Here is a 15,796-nt window from a genome sequence, read left to right as displayed (position 1 = left end):
AAAACTGAAAAACCAAGAAATCCAATCCGTAGAGCAGTCAACAAGGCATCAAATGTCAATCCGAAGCCACATCTCTCCGGCATTCCTAGTGCATCCCTGGTGCATGAAGCACAGTACTGCCGCCTCTTCCTCTAGTTATTATTTAGAAATTCTATTGTAACAACACTACTCGCGCGCCTGAAAAAAAATGCTTGCTCCTCTGAATAGTCTATGTTTAAAATGAAATCTAAGGTTCGACGAAATCTCGTCTGGTCGGGTGAATACATTGGGGAAAATAACGAAGCGCCGACCAAAAGGTGTTGTCAAGATGGAAGGACGTTTCGACTTCCACACGGAAGTCTTGTTCACTGATGGAAAAATTTCGCACACAAAGCTTAAGTACGTTGTGCTAATCGTCGCAGGCATCTAGCGTACGAGGGCGGTAGATTGCCGATGTTGCGGTTGAGCGTCTGATCTGTTGTCTGGATAAACAAAGACTCCAGATATTGGCGTGACATCCAGTTCTTCTCACGGCCGATAATTGCCGCTTCTTCCCAAGCGATATCATGCTTCGTGTTTTCAACGTGTTCAGCCAGTGCGTTGGAACAAGCCTTCTTTTTCTTGACATCATTCTTGTGCTCATTCAGCCGTCTTTCAAAGTTTCCGCTTTCACCTATGTAGGAGTGATCGCAGTCTGAGCAGGGGATTTTATAAATTACTCCGGGAAACTTTTCCTTTTTTAGCTTGCCTTTACGGACACCAACTCGTGACGAAGTTTGCACGCAGGCACGTGAGCTATATGCACATCGTAGGTGCGAAAAACGCGGGCCAATGACTCGCTCACGCCTGGCACATAGGGTATTGCAGCTCGGGCACGGCAAGGTAGGCGAACGGGCTGAGCTGGTCTCGTTGTCTGCTGTATTACAGCGTTCACGAAGTGCTGTGGGTAGCCACAATTGTTGAGCTCGCGTCGCACTTGGCGTATGTCAGAGGCTTTTTCTTCGGGTTTCGAGCATATTCTTTCCGCACGACGGACGAGGGTAGAAACGACGGAGCGCTTATGGCACAGTGGTGCGATGGACGCGGCAAACACTATCTCAGGCTGCCTATGCCATCTACTGCATGCTATCCTTTCGGCAGTAAGTCTTAATATAACCTTTTAGGATATCATGAGGGAAAATAAATGGAAGCTGGACACTGAGAGTTCGGCCACACTTACATGACAACGCAATGCGAAAGCTGTACAGCGGCAACAGCTATGTTTTCCTACGTGGCGATTAAGACGCATGGCTATTTTCAGTATACCAAAAATCGCCGGCCCGAAAGACGCGGGTTCGATCCCGGCCGCGGCGGTCGAATTTCGATGGAGGTGAAATTCTGGAGGCCCGTGTACTGTGCGATGTCAGTTCACGTTAAAGAACCCCAGGTGGTCGAAATTTCCGGAGCCCTTCACTACGGCGTCCCTCATAGCCTGAGTCGCTTTGGGACGTTAAACCCCCATAAACCAAAACCAAACCAAAAATCAGTAAATTCAAATCAATCAGTAAACTAACAAAGAGGCTGATTGAGTCAAATGCATCGACCTACAGCTTTGGGAAAAAGTCTTGTCTGCTTTTGAGTCCTGCAGTGGAGATCTTGTTGCACCCCCAAGAACGATCGGCTATTTACAGGTGAGGGCGAGGGTACTCACCACCCTGGGCGTTCCGGGGTCCTATTACTTCCCCATTACAAAGCTGAAAAAAATATGCGACCTGAAGAACTTTGATGTGGCGCGGAAGGTTTTGCATGAAGGATCAACTATATTAAAAACAAAAACGTAGCATACGGACGGGACGAAGAAGGGCGAAGAAAGGACGGTTGCTGCGCTTACAACTGAATAGAATGAAACGGTAAATCACGCCCCATCCCAGAGCAGCAACACGCATGCGCATGAATTGAACCAAGGTAAAAACAAACTGATAATCTTAAAACGTGTGGAAAAAGAGAAAAAAAGAAAAGAGAAAGAGCGATAGATGATAAGAAAACTCAAGTGCGTTTTAAAAATTTCAATTCCTTCTCCATGAGATACACAGATCTTCGCCCTTCTTCGTCCCATCCATATGCTGCGTTTTTGTTTATAATATGTCTGACCAACTGGCCCCTCAGTATACTCTGTTAGATCAACTATATACCTTACATACTTCCAAAAAGAAAACAGGTATCGTCGAACTGAGAAAGGCAACGTGAAAAACAATTTCCACAAAGGCCATGTTTGAGCATTCTGGATGGCCGAAACTGATAGTGAGTCCTCCACTACAGCGTTTATCATTGCCTGCGTGCTGCTCCTGTGCGTTACGTCCGGCATACGAGGCCATCGCTAACACGTCCAAGGAAGCCACAGCCGCATAGACGCCGCTTACATCATCGCGTAGTAACACCCTTCCCCGGGCGTGGGTTATCTTGCTCCGCTTTCTACGTGCCTATTCTGGAGAGCAGAGGCATTGGCCAGTGTCCTAGAAAAGAAGAACGAAACCAAAAAGAAGAAGGAGAACCTGTTTCTCCGACAGGCGCTGCGGTGGTCACCACGACACGGTGCTCCGAGGGAAGTTGTACGCGAAGTGGAGAAAAGTGGCTCTTGCTGGAAAAAGCGTTGCCGCAAAAGCTTATCCCTCGTAACGGCGAAAGAAGCACATTGGAGTGCAAGGTAGGATGGACCCCTCTGCGCTGGAAAAAGTGATGGACCAGTGTTATCCTGTGTTGCTTGTCAACGACGCCGAGAAACAGGACGTAGTGCAGCAGGCCGTTCGCCCGTTTGTCCTCGACGCGCACACCGTCCGCAGAGTGCGAGACACCTTCCGCAGGGAGATCGAGCTGGGCCTGCAGAGGAACCCAGAGCGGCCTTCGTCGCTGCAGATGCACGCAGCCCACATTCCCGAGCTTCCTGACGGCACCGAAACGGGCGACGTCTTGGCTCTGGACTTGGGTGGCACAAACTTCCGGGTATTGCATCTGCGCCTGGGACCTGGAACCCCGAGCGAGTACAGAGTTAAGCACTACGCGGTTCCGGAAGTCGTGAGGAAGGGTCCCGGAGAGGGACTCTTCGACTTCCTCGCGGACTGTCTGCGCGACTTCGTAGAGGCGAGCGGTTTGTCCGGGAGGCGGCTGCCTCTGGGGTTCTGCTTCTCCTTCCCAATCGTGCAGAATGCGCCGGATGCCGGCGTGCTCATTGCGTGGACTGTAAGCTACGACTGTTCTGGCGTGGTTGGGCAAGACGTCGGTCGCATGCTGAGGGATGCGATACGCAGGTGAGGAGTAAAATGCAGGCGATTTTGGAGGGGGGGGGGGGGGGGGATGGCTTTATGCCTAAAAACAAACGCTCACCGAGGTCGCACAGTTAAGGAATAGTTTTTATGCCGTGCGTTTAATGAACATCTTTTAGGCAACTTTCGCACAAAACATTGGGCCCGCGCCCTGTCATCAGCATTTCTCATTTAGAGGGGCGCATAGAAGGTTTCCGTAGTAGTTACGACGAATTATGACATGTGACGTAAAACTGCAAGGATCGAGGTAAAAAAAAAACCTGCTCCGCCGGGGCCTGCATTCCCACTTAGATTTTCAGCTTTTTTAGTTACTAATTTCATCGGATCTCATCGCATAGCTACCCAGCTTTCGATTATGTCCGATCATTGCACACAATAAGTAGGTCCTCGGTTCTACATAATTAGGTAATCTGACTCATAAATTACGAAAAAGGCTGATACGTTGTTTAAAATTTCAGCATGCACGCCTGTGTCGGCTTTCGAAGGTGAGGTGTGGTTTTCAAATAGGCTTTCAAAACGTGCGTTTTTTTTTTTCGGCGACTTCAACTGTCGTGATGGCAGAAAGAATTTTATTGGCGCGCTCTGTGATTGTTCTGTTTGTTACACCTGTATTAACCTGTAACCATTTTCGATAGCTCACTCCGACTCGTAGCTCCGTTCAACCATTCACGATCTTAATCGGCTGTTAATAGCGTGATATCACAACACTAATCTATCGGCGCTGTTTTTAGTTGCTTGAAAATTTTGCATTTATTGAACAATGAAAGCTTTTGCAGAAGGTGAATTTAGTAGCGCACTGAACAGAACGCTAAGGTCATAGCACTTACCTACATCCCTCGTCGCACTAACTGGCACATCTTAGTGAAAATGGCTTCGTGTAGCAGGGCGCGCGGCAGTTGGAGCAGGGTGAGAAGCACGAAGGAAAGAAATTTGCAGCAGATAGCACCAGAATAAATGCGCCGCTAACCTCACTTAATTGTCCGCCCTTGGCTATATATTTACATCAAAGCAGAGCCCTAAGATTTTCTGGTACTTTCTTATAAAACAGATTTTGAAAGCATTTGAAAGTCCCGAGCATGACTTAATTAGTGCTTATGCTGCTGTTCTTTAATTACTGCAACTTCTCTGTGCCACTTACACCAGTGTATTCACTACCCGACAGGTCTTGGTGCCTAGAAACGAGCGGCTTGTGCAGAGAGTGTTTCTATGTTCATTTCTCTGTCGTCCATCATGTCTAACATACATCCTCCTCTGTTTTATATGATGGAACATAAATCCTAAACGACGTCAATGAATGAAAAGCCCTTGCGATGTGGAAAGTTGCTTAATACAGTCGAGCCCACTCATGACAAACTGAACGGTCGCGCGGGTTTAGATCGTCGTATCCAAAGTTCGCAGTAAGTTGACTCCCTATATTAAAACCGAATATACAAAGTCACACAAAACCGGCGCTCGTTTCTTTAAAATGTCCGTTATGCATTACCGCAGGCCTACCACTGTGCTTTCCAAGGTCTCCAGCGCGATCATGTGCGCCTCGCCGAGACTCTCGCAACCAACTAGCTGCTATAGGTATGCTATATGACTAATCGCGGTCTTAGCTCTGGCGGAAAATGGCCTCTCCTCGTCGTCTGCGATCCTCGATAAAGTTTTAAAGATACTCCGACAAAGTTAGCGCAGCGCCCGGGAGCGTAGAACATACTGTCATGTCTTTGCAGGCTGCCTGCGCACGCCGATTGGGCAGGCGACGCTGGCCACGTGGCCAGCTGGGCAGCAAAGCATACCACGAGACTGGTAATTAGACTGTCAAAACGCTTCCATTTATCGACATCGAACGTGCGCTCTAGTTTCGCTTTCAGCGCTGCCCCTGTGTCGCGCCCAACACGCTTTTGCTTTAACTTTAGACAATTTTTCCAGCCGGTACACACGCACGCACGCATTGACTTTGAATTCCGTTGGCGCTTGCTTGCCTGGCGGTTCATTTACGTTTCAAAGATCGCTTTTTATTGTTTTCTTCTGTATGTACATTCTTTCACGGCGGAGGGCAGGGCTGCCAGTACAGCTTTTTTGTAGCAAGAGTTGACTATTCTTGGAAGCAACGAGCTACCGAAACTTTGCTTTAGCTACAACTAGATCTCTAATCCGCCCTGTTCTTGAATACGCAGCTGTAGTGTGGAACCCGTACAAGCAATTCGAAATTAACATGTTAGAAGCAGTCCAGAAGAAAGCTGTGCGTTTTATATGTCATCGTTATGATCGCGATTTCTCACCCTCTTCTACACTTCTCTCATTGAATTTAACCACGCTGTCTGTCCGTCGCCACACTGAATCATTAAAATTCTTACATTGTGTCGTCAATTCCTCAGTAAGGCTGTCAGCTAACCACTACATTAACTTTGCACCATTATCATCTTCAAGAAGTCATCACGAGCTTAATTTGATACCGTATTTTGCGCATGCTAATTTGTTCAAATTCAGTTTTTTTCCCCGTTCAATAGAAGCCTGGAATTCTCTACCCGGGTCCATTCGTTCTTGTCCATTTCAAAACTTTGTAACTGCCGTTGAAGACGCATAATAGCTGTGCATTCTTACCCTGTCGTTAACAGTTCCTTTCTTGTTTGATATTTCATTTGTGATTTTAACTTTTTGTAGTGCTCACTTTGTACATTTTGCTGCATTTTGTTTCCTTGCATTTTTGTGTTTTCCCACTCCTGCCATAGCGCATATAATTGCGCTGCAGTATGCATAAATAAATAAATAAAATAAATAATTTTGCTCTTTTTACAAAATCTGGCTCTAAATTCAGCTCTTTTTGTTAATTCTAGCTCAGTATCTTCCCTGTCTCAGCATAAAAAAATTCTTAAATTTCGAGTAGTTGTCATGTAAGGACAAATGCTTGCAACCAGTTCTCAAATTTTTTTAGCGGATGGACAGCGTGTTGAAAGAAACAAACCGTACCATGAAATAGCGCCTCGAGAGATGGGATGAAGCAGTTGAAAAGAGGGAGGAAGCGACATTCGCTTCTCTGCTCTCGTAAGACTGTATTTTAAATATGTCTTCCTCATTCTTTTCTCTTACCTGCACTGCACTGACAACACAGTCTAGCCTTTCCTTTCCCGTCCTTTCCGACTCGTCTTGCCGTCCTGGTTTGTCCGCTCCGCCATAGCCTGCTTCTATTAGCCGCATTGCTGGCTTTTTCGCATTTCGTCACTGGTCAGGCGGCGAGGAATCCTTCAGAAAACATGAGGAATATCTTCGCCGGCCGGTCGCCATCGCTGTCGGGCGAAGAGTAGAGGGCATCACCTAACATCTACAACCTAACATCTACAATCTCCGGTAACGGGGGGGGGGGGGGGGGTGCTAGAAAAACTTTCCACCCTGTACACGCAATGCCTTATCACGTCGACCGTACCGGAAGCTTGGAAGAACGCTAACTTCATCTTGATCCATAAGAAAGAGAACGTCAAGGACGAAAAATTGCAGACCGATCCTTTCCGGCTCTCATCGGTGGACTTTTCTCCGCTGTTCGTGTTTAGTGTACGACGTGAGCAGACTAAGTTTTGTTCGCGTCGCAGTCGCGACTTAAATATGCACCGATTTGTGTGACACTGAGAACGAACGTTGATTTCGCATGCAAAGAAGCACGATCGACTAGATCGACAATGGACAGTGCTCAGTAGAGAGGAAAACAAAAAACTTGCGCACGTGCGGGTAAAAAAAAAAAAACATGAAATGCTCCAGGGCCGAGCAGCGCAACAGAAGTGCCCCCAAAAGTGAAACAATCTTGTCGAAGAAGACCGCGGCGTCGACAGAGAGAGATTTGATGTTTGCTGTTTTTCTCCTGATAATAGTGCTCAGGAGAACATCAGCTTTAGTACGCATCAAGCAATTTATTACACCACTGCCTTTCACCAAGAGTTTCGGTTTCGATTTTGCATGACGGAAGCCAACAGTCGCCGAAGCCAAGGAACATAGGGGTTTTTTCTTTTATTTGTGGTGTTCATCAATAGGAAAATAATAGGGTAATCATTTTTTTAAAGGCAACTGATTAAAAAGGAGAAGAAAAAACGGGCACATGTCACTGGTGGGATCCGAGCCCACGGCCTCCGAGTTGCGCGTCTGGATATATATGGTATGGAACGGTATGCTATGGTATGCTAAAAAATTCCATGCTCGCAGAGCAGTGATGCATTCGTGTCTCATCGTCTGTTGTGAGCGCGCGTACATTGAACATTGGTGGAAAATAGTGCTTACCTTAATAAAAACTAGGGGCCATTTCTCCAGTTAAGTGATTCCGCCCTGGGCACAGTTACCAGCGAAAAAAGAACACTTGAGAATTTCGTGCCCCTTCTCTTGTACGGAATAGCATTTGGGGTCAATTCATACCGGTTAAAATATAGCAGCTTCACTCAAAGTGCTATACATTTCCATAAAATACATTTAAAAAAGCACTAGAAGGAAATTGAGCTATTTTTAGCTCTTTTTTGTTCGCTGCAGCTATTTTTTGATCACTTTTACGTAATATTTTGGCAACTTTTCGTGTCTGGCATTTACTAAAACTGGCGGATGGGTTCATGGGGTCTGGAAACATGGTTGGAAGAGGCTCTCTGTGCTGGCAGCAAGCACGAGTTTTTCAACTGCGGGAAGGGGGAGGGGAGCGTTTACGGCGACTCCCTCGTTTGCTCTAATTTAGTTGCGTGGTCATGGTTGGCTGTATTATTTGAAGCGCGCTGCCATTGCTCTAAGGCATATCTCAACTGTAGCACCGCCCTCGTTCTTAATAGGCGAACGTTTGCTATAACTGCAGCCTCTATAAGTGGTCTCGACTGTAGACGTCATGTTGCCTTGCGAAGAGGAAAGGGCCCCGACTCCTGCAAAACTAGTTACAACGTCCCTCTGTGAGTACATTTAGCCACTGCCGACTACCTCTCCAACCGTCTCCGACTACGTCTACGAATACAACCTCCACAGTCTAGTAACATGCTGCAGCGACCTATATAATCTCCGGATGACAATATTACTTTCCCTAGAAGTTTAATAACATATTTTTCTTTTTCGCCGTGATTGCAGGCGCACTGACTTAGACATGAACCTCGTTGCCATCGTCAACGACACGACTGCCACACTCGTTCAAGGAGCATTTCTGGACAGCGACTGCGCTATTGGACTCATCATGGGAACTGGAAGCAACGCTTGCTACCTTGAAAGGACCGAAAACATCGATAAACTTCATGTGGAGGGGGAGGACCGGGAGAAAGAGAGAACTAGCGAAGTGGTAGTGAACACTGAATGGGGTGCCTTCGGCGACAATGGCGTGCTCGACTTTGTGAAGACCGAGTTCGACCGCACAGTGGACCATCAGTCGCTTTTTACAGGTTCATTCACATTCGAAAAACTTCTGTCCGGTGAATTCCTTGGGGAAATTGTTCGGCAGGTGCTCGTGGAGCTCGGCCGGCAGCGTGTGCTTTTCGTCGATGACGGCGCAGTGACCAAACTGAAGAAGCCTGGGACTTTCACTGCGGTAGACGTGTCACAATTTTTGCAGGCAGAAGGCGTCGACAGCAGACGAAACACCCGCGATATCGCCGCCCGTTTTGTGGCAAGCGCAGAGCGGATAACCGACGACGACATCGCCATTATTCGGCACGTCTGCGGGGTAATCTCGGCAAGAGCGGCGGTGTTTGTGTCCGTTTGTTTGGCCGAATTGTTGGAACGCGTCGGCAGATCGACGTCGGTGACAATTGCTGTTGATGGTTCTTTATATAAGCATCATCCAACTTTGAGAACCCTTATGGACAAGCTGATCACAGCGCTTGCACCCGGGCGACCGTTCAAGCTAATGCTGGCTGAAGACGGCAGCGGAAAAGGTGTAGGGCTTGTAGCAGCTGTGATGGAAAGGCTGCGATGCCCCAAGCAGAATGGTGACGTATAGTTCTGGAACCTTTTTCGTTCGGTACGGCGTCCGTGTGCTCTGTAGGGAATCTGTGGTCTAGAAATCGGCTCTGACATTGCATAATAAATTTATTCTCTTTCGTCCTGTCTGTGTGGATAAACATATTGGAATAATTTTAGTTAAATTAGTTGAAAAAGTTAATAGATATCATTGGTTAAGAGTAGATAGATATTAAAAAATTCACAGAAATATAGATGATTTGCAACGACATATATTCTAAAGTTCTCTGTTTGCACGCTGATGTAAGGAATAATGATATTTTAAGTTGTGAAAAAGTCATGCTAATCAAGGCACACACAGACCGTTCTGCAATTAAACGCGCGCTGTATAATGCTGCTTACCGCTAACCCGCTGAATTGTTCGAGCCAAAATTTCGCATAGAAATGGCATTTGGTCACCGGAATTCTTTTATAGCACATTTACTAGAGGTACCTGCGTGATTCAATAAGTAGAAGTCGAATATTCGCATCGTCTGTGGCAACGACGAAACGGAACGGCCATTGTCTCAGCGATTGCACCGGTGGCGCCATCTCGTTGGTCGACCATAGAGATTAGGCGAAGGACGGGGTCTTTTGCGGGAGGCGTAGAGTCTCTTCAGCAACTGCTTTATCAATGATCACGAGAAGCTTACTTTGACCAAAACTGCACTAAGTTTGAAGACTTTCGGGGCACAGCATCGTAAAACCTCGCGCAAAATACTATCCTGTGTCCTTTGCTGAATCTCCACGGCCGCCAAACGAGATGGCGCCACCGGTGCAATTGTTGAGAAAGCGGCCTGTTTCGATTCGTCGTCGCCGCAGACGTTGCGAATATCCGTCTTCTCCATATTGATTCAGGCAAGTACCCCGAACAAATGTTATATAAAACAATTTTGCCGACCAAATGCCATTTCTCTGCGAAATTTGGGCTCGAACAAGTAGCCGGTTCAGCTGTAAGACGCATTCCACGGCGCGTTTAATTTCGGAACACGCTTTATGCTGCAATCACCACAGTAGCTCTGTTATTGCTAATAATCAATTATTTCAATGTCACTTTCAATAAAATAGTCAAAAGAATAGGAACGAAAGCTAATCTCACGATAAGAGCTATTAAATTATGAATGCAAACGCAACCTTTCTGACTGCCTGTAGCTCTTCGGACGTATCAGTTTTCATCCACCAGGATAGGTGTATGTTGCTTTATTTGTGTTCTAATCGACAGATTATGTTAGAACTGTTAGTTATTTTTTCGGTACTGTGGGCTTCACCTGTTAGTACCCTTCGAGAAACCAATAAAATTTTTCAGCGGTCGGGGTGAGGTTAGCGTTCTGCTATCCTTGCAGTTCTCTCAGGGCTTTCCTTTCACCTTCAAAAGTTTGGCGAAGAAGGAAAAATTCTCAACAATCAGGCGCAGGTCCCAGCTCATTTACCGATCGCGTGCCTTGGCGCTCCAGTTTTTGGCTGATACACGTGGACCCAGTGAGCAACAACAAGGAGAGAGTGAATTGTTCCTTCGACAATCACCGCAGCAAGAATAAAAGTGCGCGCTTTTAATTCGCGCCAGCATACTGTGATACAGCGACCTGCCTATTCAGTATATCTTATGCTTTACTGTGTCACATGCTGTTTTGTTTTGTTAAATATATTGTTCACAGGCCAAGTCTGTGCAACCTTTCATTTTCCTCCGCCGCTACTGGATGCCAGTATAAAAGTAAACTTTGCAAGACAGAGTGCGTCGCAAAAAAGCATCGTTCAATATCCATATTGATTTGGACTACCAGCTTTAGCACAATATGTACAGGAATTAGAAAGAGAATTATTGCTGTTTACTATACAAAAAACTAGCATTCATATGCAAAGTGTAATATTACTTCGATAGGGGCGCTTACGAAACTTAGACAGTTTGCTTTCTGAAGAAAGAAAGGCGGACGGCAACAGATTTGCGCCGAATTCGGCGTTAGGGCTGATAAAGTTTTGTAATAAGCGTGTGTGAGATGTTGTCTAATGAAAAATTGCGGCAGTATAATTTCTTCGAATTTTAAAGAGGCCAAAAAGTTACTTGGTGACCCCTATAAGAAGAGTAAATTCTGGTCAACTTATTCAGGAATGTAGCGGTAAACTGTGTAGTTGGTTGACTTAATAACAAGAGGAAATGAAGCGCAACGAACGCGGAGGACAGAAGGAACACAGAGCACACGTGCTGCTTAAATCGCGTGTGTTGTTTTTTCCTTCTGTCGGCCTTATTAGTTGCGCTGCATTGTCTCGTGTTATTCAAACGGCAGTGTAGCAGTAGAAAACCTTGAGACGCTTAAACGTAATTTTCTCGCAATCCTGAGGTTACCGTGTTTTGACGCCCCATTCAGATTACTGGGAATGGCATCGCATCTGAAGACAAGCCTAATTTGTGCGTGTTTCATTACTGTTTTCCATTTCAGCCCGACGGGAACATGGTTTAGTACTTAGCGCGCTGTCATGTGAAGCAAGTTCATCGTGTTCAGTAAAAAACTGTACATTGTCTCCTCGCTGCTTAAAATGTCCGTAACAGTTGAGTGTGTCCGTGATTTTTTGCCAGGTTGCAAGGAAAGAGCACTGATATAGCGTTAATGGTGTGTACTTGCATAATGTGAGACACGTGCTATAGGACGCTGCGAAATGAGCGAGCGAATGTTTGAAGCATAATGCTTTGCAAGTGAGCTGATAGTTTGCACTCGAGTACCCGTGACAGTACACTCGGTGAATGAGATCTCTTAGTGCAATAGTTCGTAGGATTTCATGCAGTTGGGGTTGTCAAATCTCTTTTGTCGCATACGCTTCCACGGACTTTGCTGGTGAAGTGCTTCCTAAGACTGCACTGCATTGCGAGCGACGCCCACAGTATTGGAAAGGTTGTCTTCTGGATTCACATGTTTACTCACAGATGCTTTTCCGGTAGGTATATGGCGATGGTTCACGTTTGCCGGCCTTTATTCCCACTAACTCTGTTCCAAAAACCACTCTTTCGAACGTGGATGCTACATTATCAAATGTCTCCTTGCCCATCACACATGAACGCCGGCTGCATTAGTTTCATAAGGGGACAGCTTTAGATGCAGAGAAGTGGTTGGGATAGTGCGTGTTCATCGTTTCATGCCTTCTCGTATGAATTAAGCTTAGAGTTTGGGGTTTTCGGCTTTTACTTTTTTCCAGTACTCGCCCGAATTTTTGCGATGTTTATTTCAAAACCTGATTTTCGGTTTCTTTTGGGTGAATATTGTTCCCGATAGAATAATTACAATTTTTTTGGTGGGTGTATGTTGGGTGCATGTATACCTGTACTGTCAGAATCCACGCGTTGTTTATGTTGGCTTTTTTAATAACAGGAGTATTTTATTTACCACAAATTAAAGCAAATATCACCGTATTTTGAGCACTACTTACAGGATGACATTAAGTCGCCGCGGTGGCTGAGTGGTTATTGTGCTCGGCTGCTGGCCTAAAGACATGGGTTCAACTCCGGTCATGGTGGTCACACTTCGCTGAAGGCGATATGATAGAGGCCCGTCTATTGTGTGATGTCAGCGCACACGTTGAAGAACTCCTGGGACTAGGAATTCTCCGGAGTCTTCCACTACGCTGTCCATCACAGCCTGAGTCGCTTAAGGACAGTAAATCCCTAAAAAAACTAAAAAAGGATGACATGCGAAGCAAATATGCTTTTACCATAGCAAAAAATTTACAGCGTGGGAGCTAAGTGGTCGAGCGGTCAGACGAAAGCGTAAATAGAAGCTAAATTCCAGAGACTTGGTTACTCAAATCCAAATGAACCAAGAAAAAAAAAATACCGGAAAACCACGCGCGTAAAGTACTGCGGTTGCCAGGCTTAGGTAAATGGAGCGAGTTCTTTCCAGTCGCCTTCAAGTCGAAATCGATTTACCTGATGGGGATAATTTCATGCGTATTTCTTACTTGTCTTTCATTGCTCACTGCTTCACTCCAGCAAGGAGCTGGGAAAATAGCGAAAGCTTCACGAAAAAAAATTTACTGGAAAGTTTGAAAATTTTACCGTAGCAGAAATCGAGAAGCAGACTGAGCGCTGAGCATCACCTGGTCCACGTGATGATTTTACCGTTGCGGAAGCCAGGACACGGCACTTCATGACGCTTGTCCATGGTTTCGTGTTGACGGTGGCTCCTTACGCTTGCAAACCTTGCCTGTGCGCTTACATGCAGTGTTAAATTCTTAAAGTGATATTTAAAACACATTTAAGTCGGCCTTTATCGATTGCTTACCAAACTCTAATGGCAGAGACGTTACTTTAATTGGAAACGGAGTTTTTATGAAGAAGGAATGACTGACGACTGAAATACAGCTGTTCCCATCTCCTCCCAATTTTGCAATTAAACTGAGGTGCGTTTAAAGAGTATTTTTCGCAGATCTCAGAGGCTATGCACCAGCGCCATTCACCCTCAGGCGATGGTCCCTCACTCTTTTTTCGCACACACGCCATAAGTGTATATTGAAGGGGATAAAATTTTTAGATTGAATTTTCACAAGAATAAATGCGTCTTCTGCCACCGGATAAACATCTGCATACGCGGAACGAGCCATAGAATCGATTTTTGCTAAGTGCAATAATTGGATGCAGTTGCTCGCAATGTCCCTTTAAAAAAGAGTGGCTCTAATAAGATGAGATTTAACGGAGAGACGGATCTAGCAAATGACGCTCAGCGAGGACGGGGAGCCTCTTAATCTGCATCACCTTGTGGCTATGATCACTTAGCAAAGCAATGCATCAAAATAAGCTCAACCTCAGTATAACCAACCTCAGTATATGGCCTTCATTGATTACGAGAAAGCATTGACTCAGAGGAAATCCTAGCAGTCATACAGGCATTGCGGAATCAGGGTGTAGAAGAACCTTATTTTAAAATACTGTAAGATATATATAGAAACTGCACAGCTACCACAGCCCTCCATAAAGTCAGCAATAAAATTCCTAGAAGGAAGGGCGTCAGCAAAAGAAGACACGATCTCGCCAACGCTATTGACCGCCTGTTTACGGGAGGTATTCCGATTACTGAATTGGGAACAGTTGGGGGTAAGAGTTAATGAATAATACCTAAAAAATCTGCGAATCGCTGATCACATTGCCTTAATGAGTCACTCTGGAGGTGAACTGCAGATAATGATCCATGAGTTAGACAAGCAGAGCAGAACGGTGGGTCTAAAAATTAACAGGCAGAAAACCAAAGTAATGTTGTCACATACCAGCGGGACATGGGCCATTTGGACAGAGCAGAGGAGAGGGCTCACATAGAGCAGTAACAGGGTCACAGCACGGCTGCTTGCGGGGGATCCGTCGAGGTCTTTCTCGGAGCTCGGCCATCGACAAACCAAACGAACATTGGAGTTCTAAGGAAGCGTGGCAATTTCAAGGACGGTGGAGCAGATGCGCTGTTTGCCGAAACTCGAGCGTGCAGGCTTGGTCGACTCGGCGACGACTGTCAAGGAAGACGTCTTGTGCGCTTTCTCCTGCCCTCCCGTAAGGAGCGGCTCTCCGGCGCGCTCCGGGGCAGCTTTGCCGTTACGGCGTCCCCTCTGCCCCGTCGTCCCCGCGTGGAGAAACGAAGAGAAAGCGTCCCGATGATGGGATGGAAACTGTGCTGGCCACCGGCCCCGTCCGAGTTGCGGGGAGCTGAGGACAGTCGGGAGAAGACAGGCAGCAAAAGAGGTTGGGTGGTGTGTTGGCGGCGTTGAGGGCTGAATTACCGCGCCGAGGCACGCGTTCCATCGCACAAGGCCCGCCGCCTTCGAGCCATCGCCGCATCGACAGCCACCCGAACCGGAGTCGTCACCTTGGCCCCCGTACGTGAACTGTCTCCCGGACTTTTCCTTTTTCTTGTATATGTAGCGTTGTATTTACTACATCTAATGCATTGTATATGCCTCTGTTGTTCTTGTCCTAACTGGATGGATTAACTTTTGTATTGCGTGTCTCCTGCTTGTCGCGTTGTGTGTTTTGTATTGTTCTTACTGCCACTCCCTCTGTTCGTTTTTACCTGGTTGTGTTGTTCCTTGTCGCGAAGTAAAGTGTTTGCTTTAGAAGCTTCAACCCCTTGAGTTCCTTCTCGATCACCGATCTCGTGCACCACGCACGGGCTGACCGACCTTTACAAATAAATGTTGTCCAACACTCGCCTTTAGGCCACGGGGAAGCGTAAAGCGGCTCCTGTCACTCGACGGCTTGTGCCAGGCAGCCGGTCGACGAGCGGTAGTTGTAACAAATGTTCAACAGTCTAGCAAGGGAACAACAGTTCAAAATTGACAGCGAAGTGCTGGAAGTAGTAAAAGAATACGTCTACTTAAGGCAGGCGGAGACCGTTGATCCGGATCATGAGAGGGAAATAACTAGAATGATAAGAATCGGGTGGAGCGCAAATTTCAGGTTCTCTCTGATCTTGAATGACAGTTTACAATAACCCCCAAGAGAAAAGTGTACAACAGCTGTATCTTACCGGTACTAACCTACGGGGGAAAACATGAAGAAAAACATGACGAAAAGGGTTCAGCTTAATTTAAAGACTACGTAGCGAGCTGTGGAAAGAAAAATG

The 15,796-nt window shown here is 46.3% G+C and overlaps 1 protein-coding gene across 2 annotated transcripts; it reads left to right on the top strand.

Annotated features, from left to right (window-relative positions):
* The first annotated feature begins 2,519 nt into the window (after positions 1-2,519).
* LOC144115698 (hexokinase-1-like) lies at positions 2,520-15,277 on the top strand. 2 transcript variants are annotated; one of them, XM_077650169.1, is made up of 3 exons: positions 2,520-3,263; positions 4,767-4,847; positions 8,346-15,277. In XM_077650169.1, the coding sequence occupies exons 1-3, from the start codon at positions 2,668-2,670 to the stop codon at positions 9,205-9,207; spliced, it is 1,539 nt and encodes a 512-aa protein (XP_077506295.1). In that variant the 5' UTR covers positions 2,520-2,667; the 3' UTR covers positions 9,208-15,277. The 2 variants fall into 2 exon arrangements, with proteins under 2 accessions (XP_077506295.1, XP_077506296.1); XM_077650170.1 differs by lacking the exon at positions 4,767-4,847 and having other exon boundaries at positions 2,522-3,263.
* Positions 15,278-15,796: the final 519 nt, after the last annotated feature.

The sequence above is a fragment of the Amblyomma americanum genome, chromosome 1 (assembly GCF_052857255.1).
Source record: "Amblyomma americanum isolate KBUSLIRL-KWMA chromosome 1, ASM5285725v1, whole genome shotgun sequence".
Taxonomy (NCBI): Eukaryota; Metazoa; Arthropoda; class Arachnida; order Ixodida; family Ixodidae; genus Amblyomma; species Amblyomma americanum.
This window is presented reverse-complemented; position numbering and strand designations above follow the sequence as displayed.

Coding starts and splice junctions, on each gene's coding strand:
- LOC144115698 (XM_077650169.1), top strand. CDS start 2,668: ATGGACCCCTCTGCGCTGGAAAAAGTGATGGACCAGTGTTATCCTGTG. Junction 3,264..4,766: donor CTGAGGGATGCGATACGCAG/GTGAGGAGTAAA, acceptor GCATTACCGCAG/GCCTACCACTGTGCTTTCCA. Junction 4,848..8,345: donor CAACCAACTAGCTGCTATAG/GTATGCTATATG, acceptor CCGTGATTGCAG/GCGCACTGACTTAGACATGA.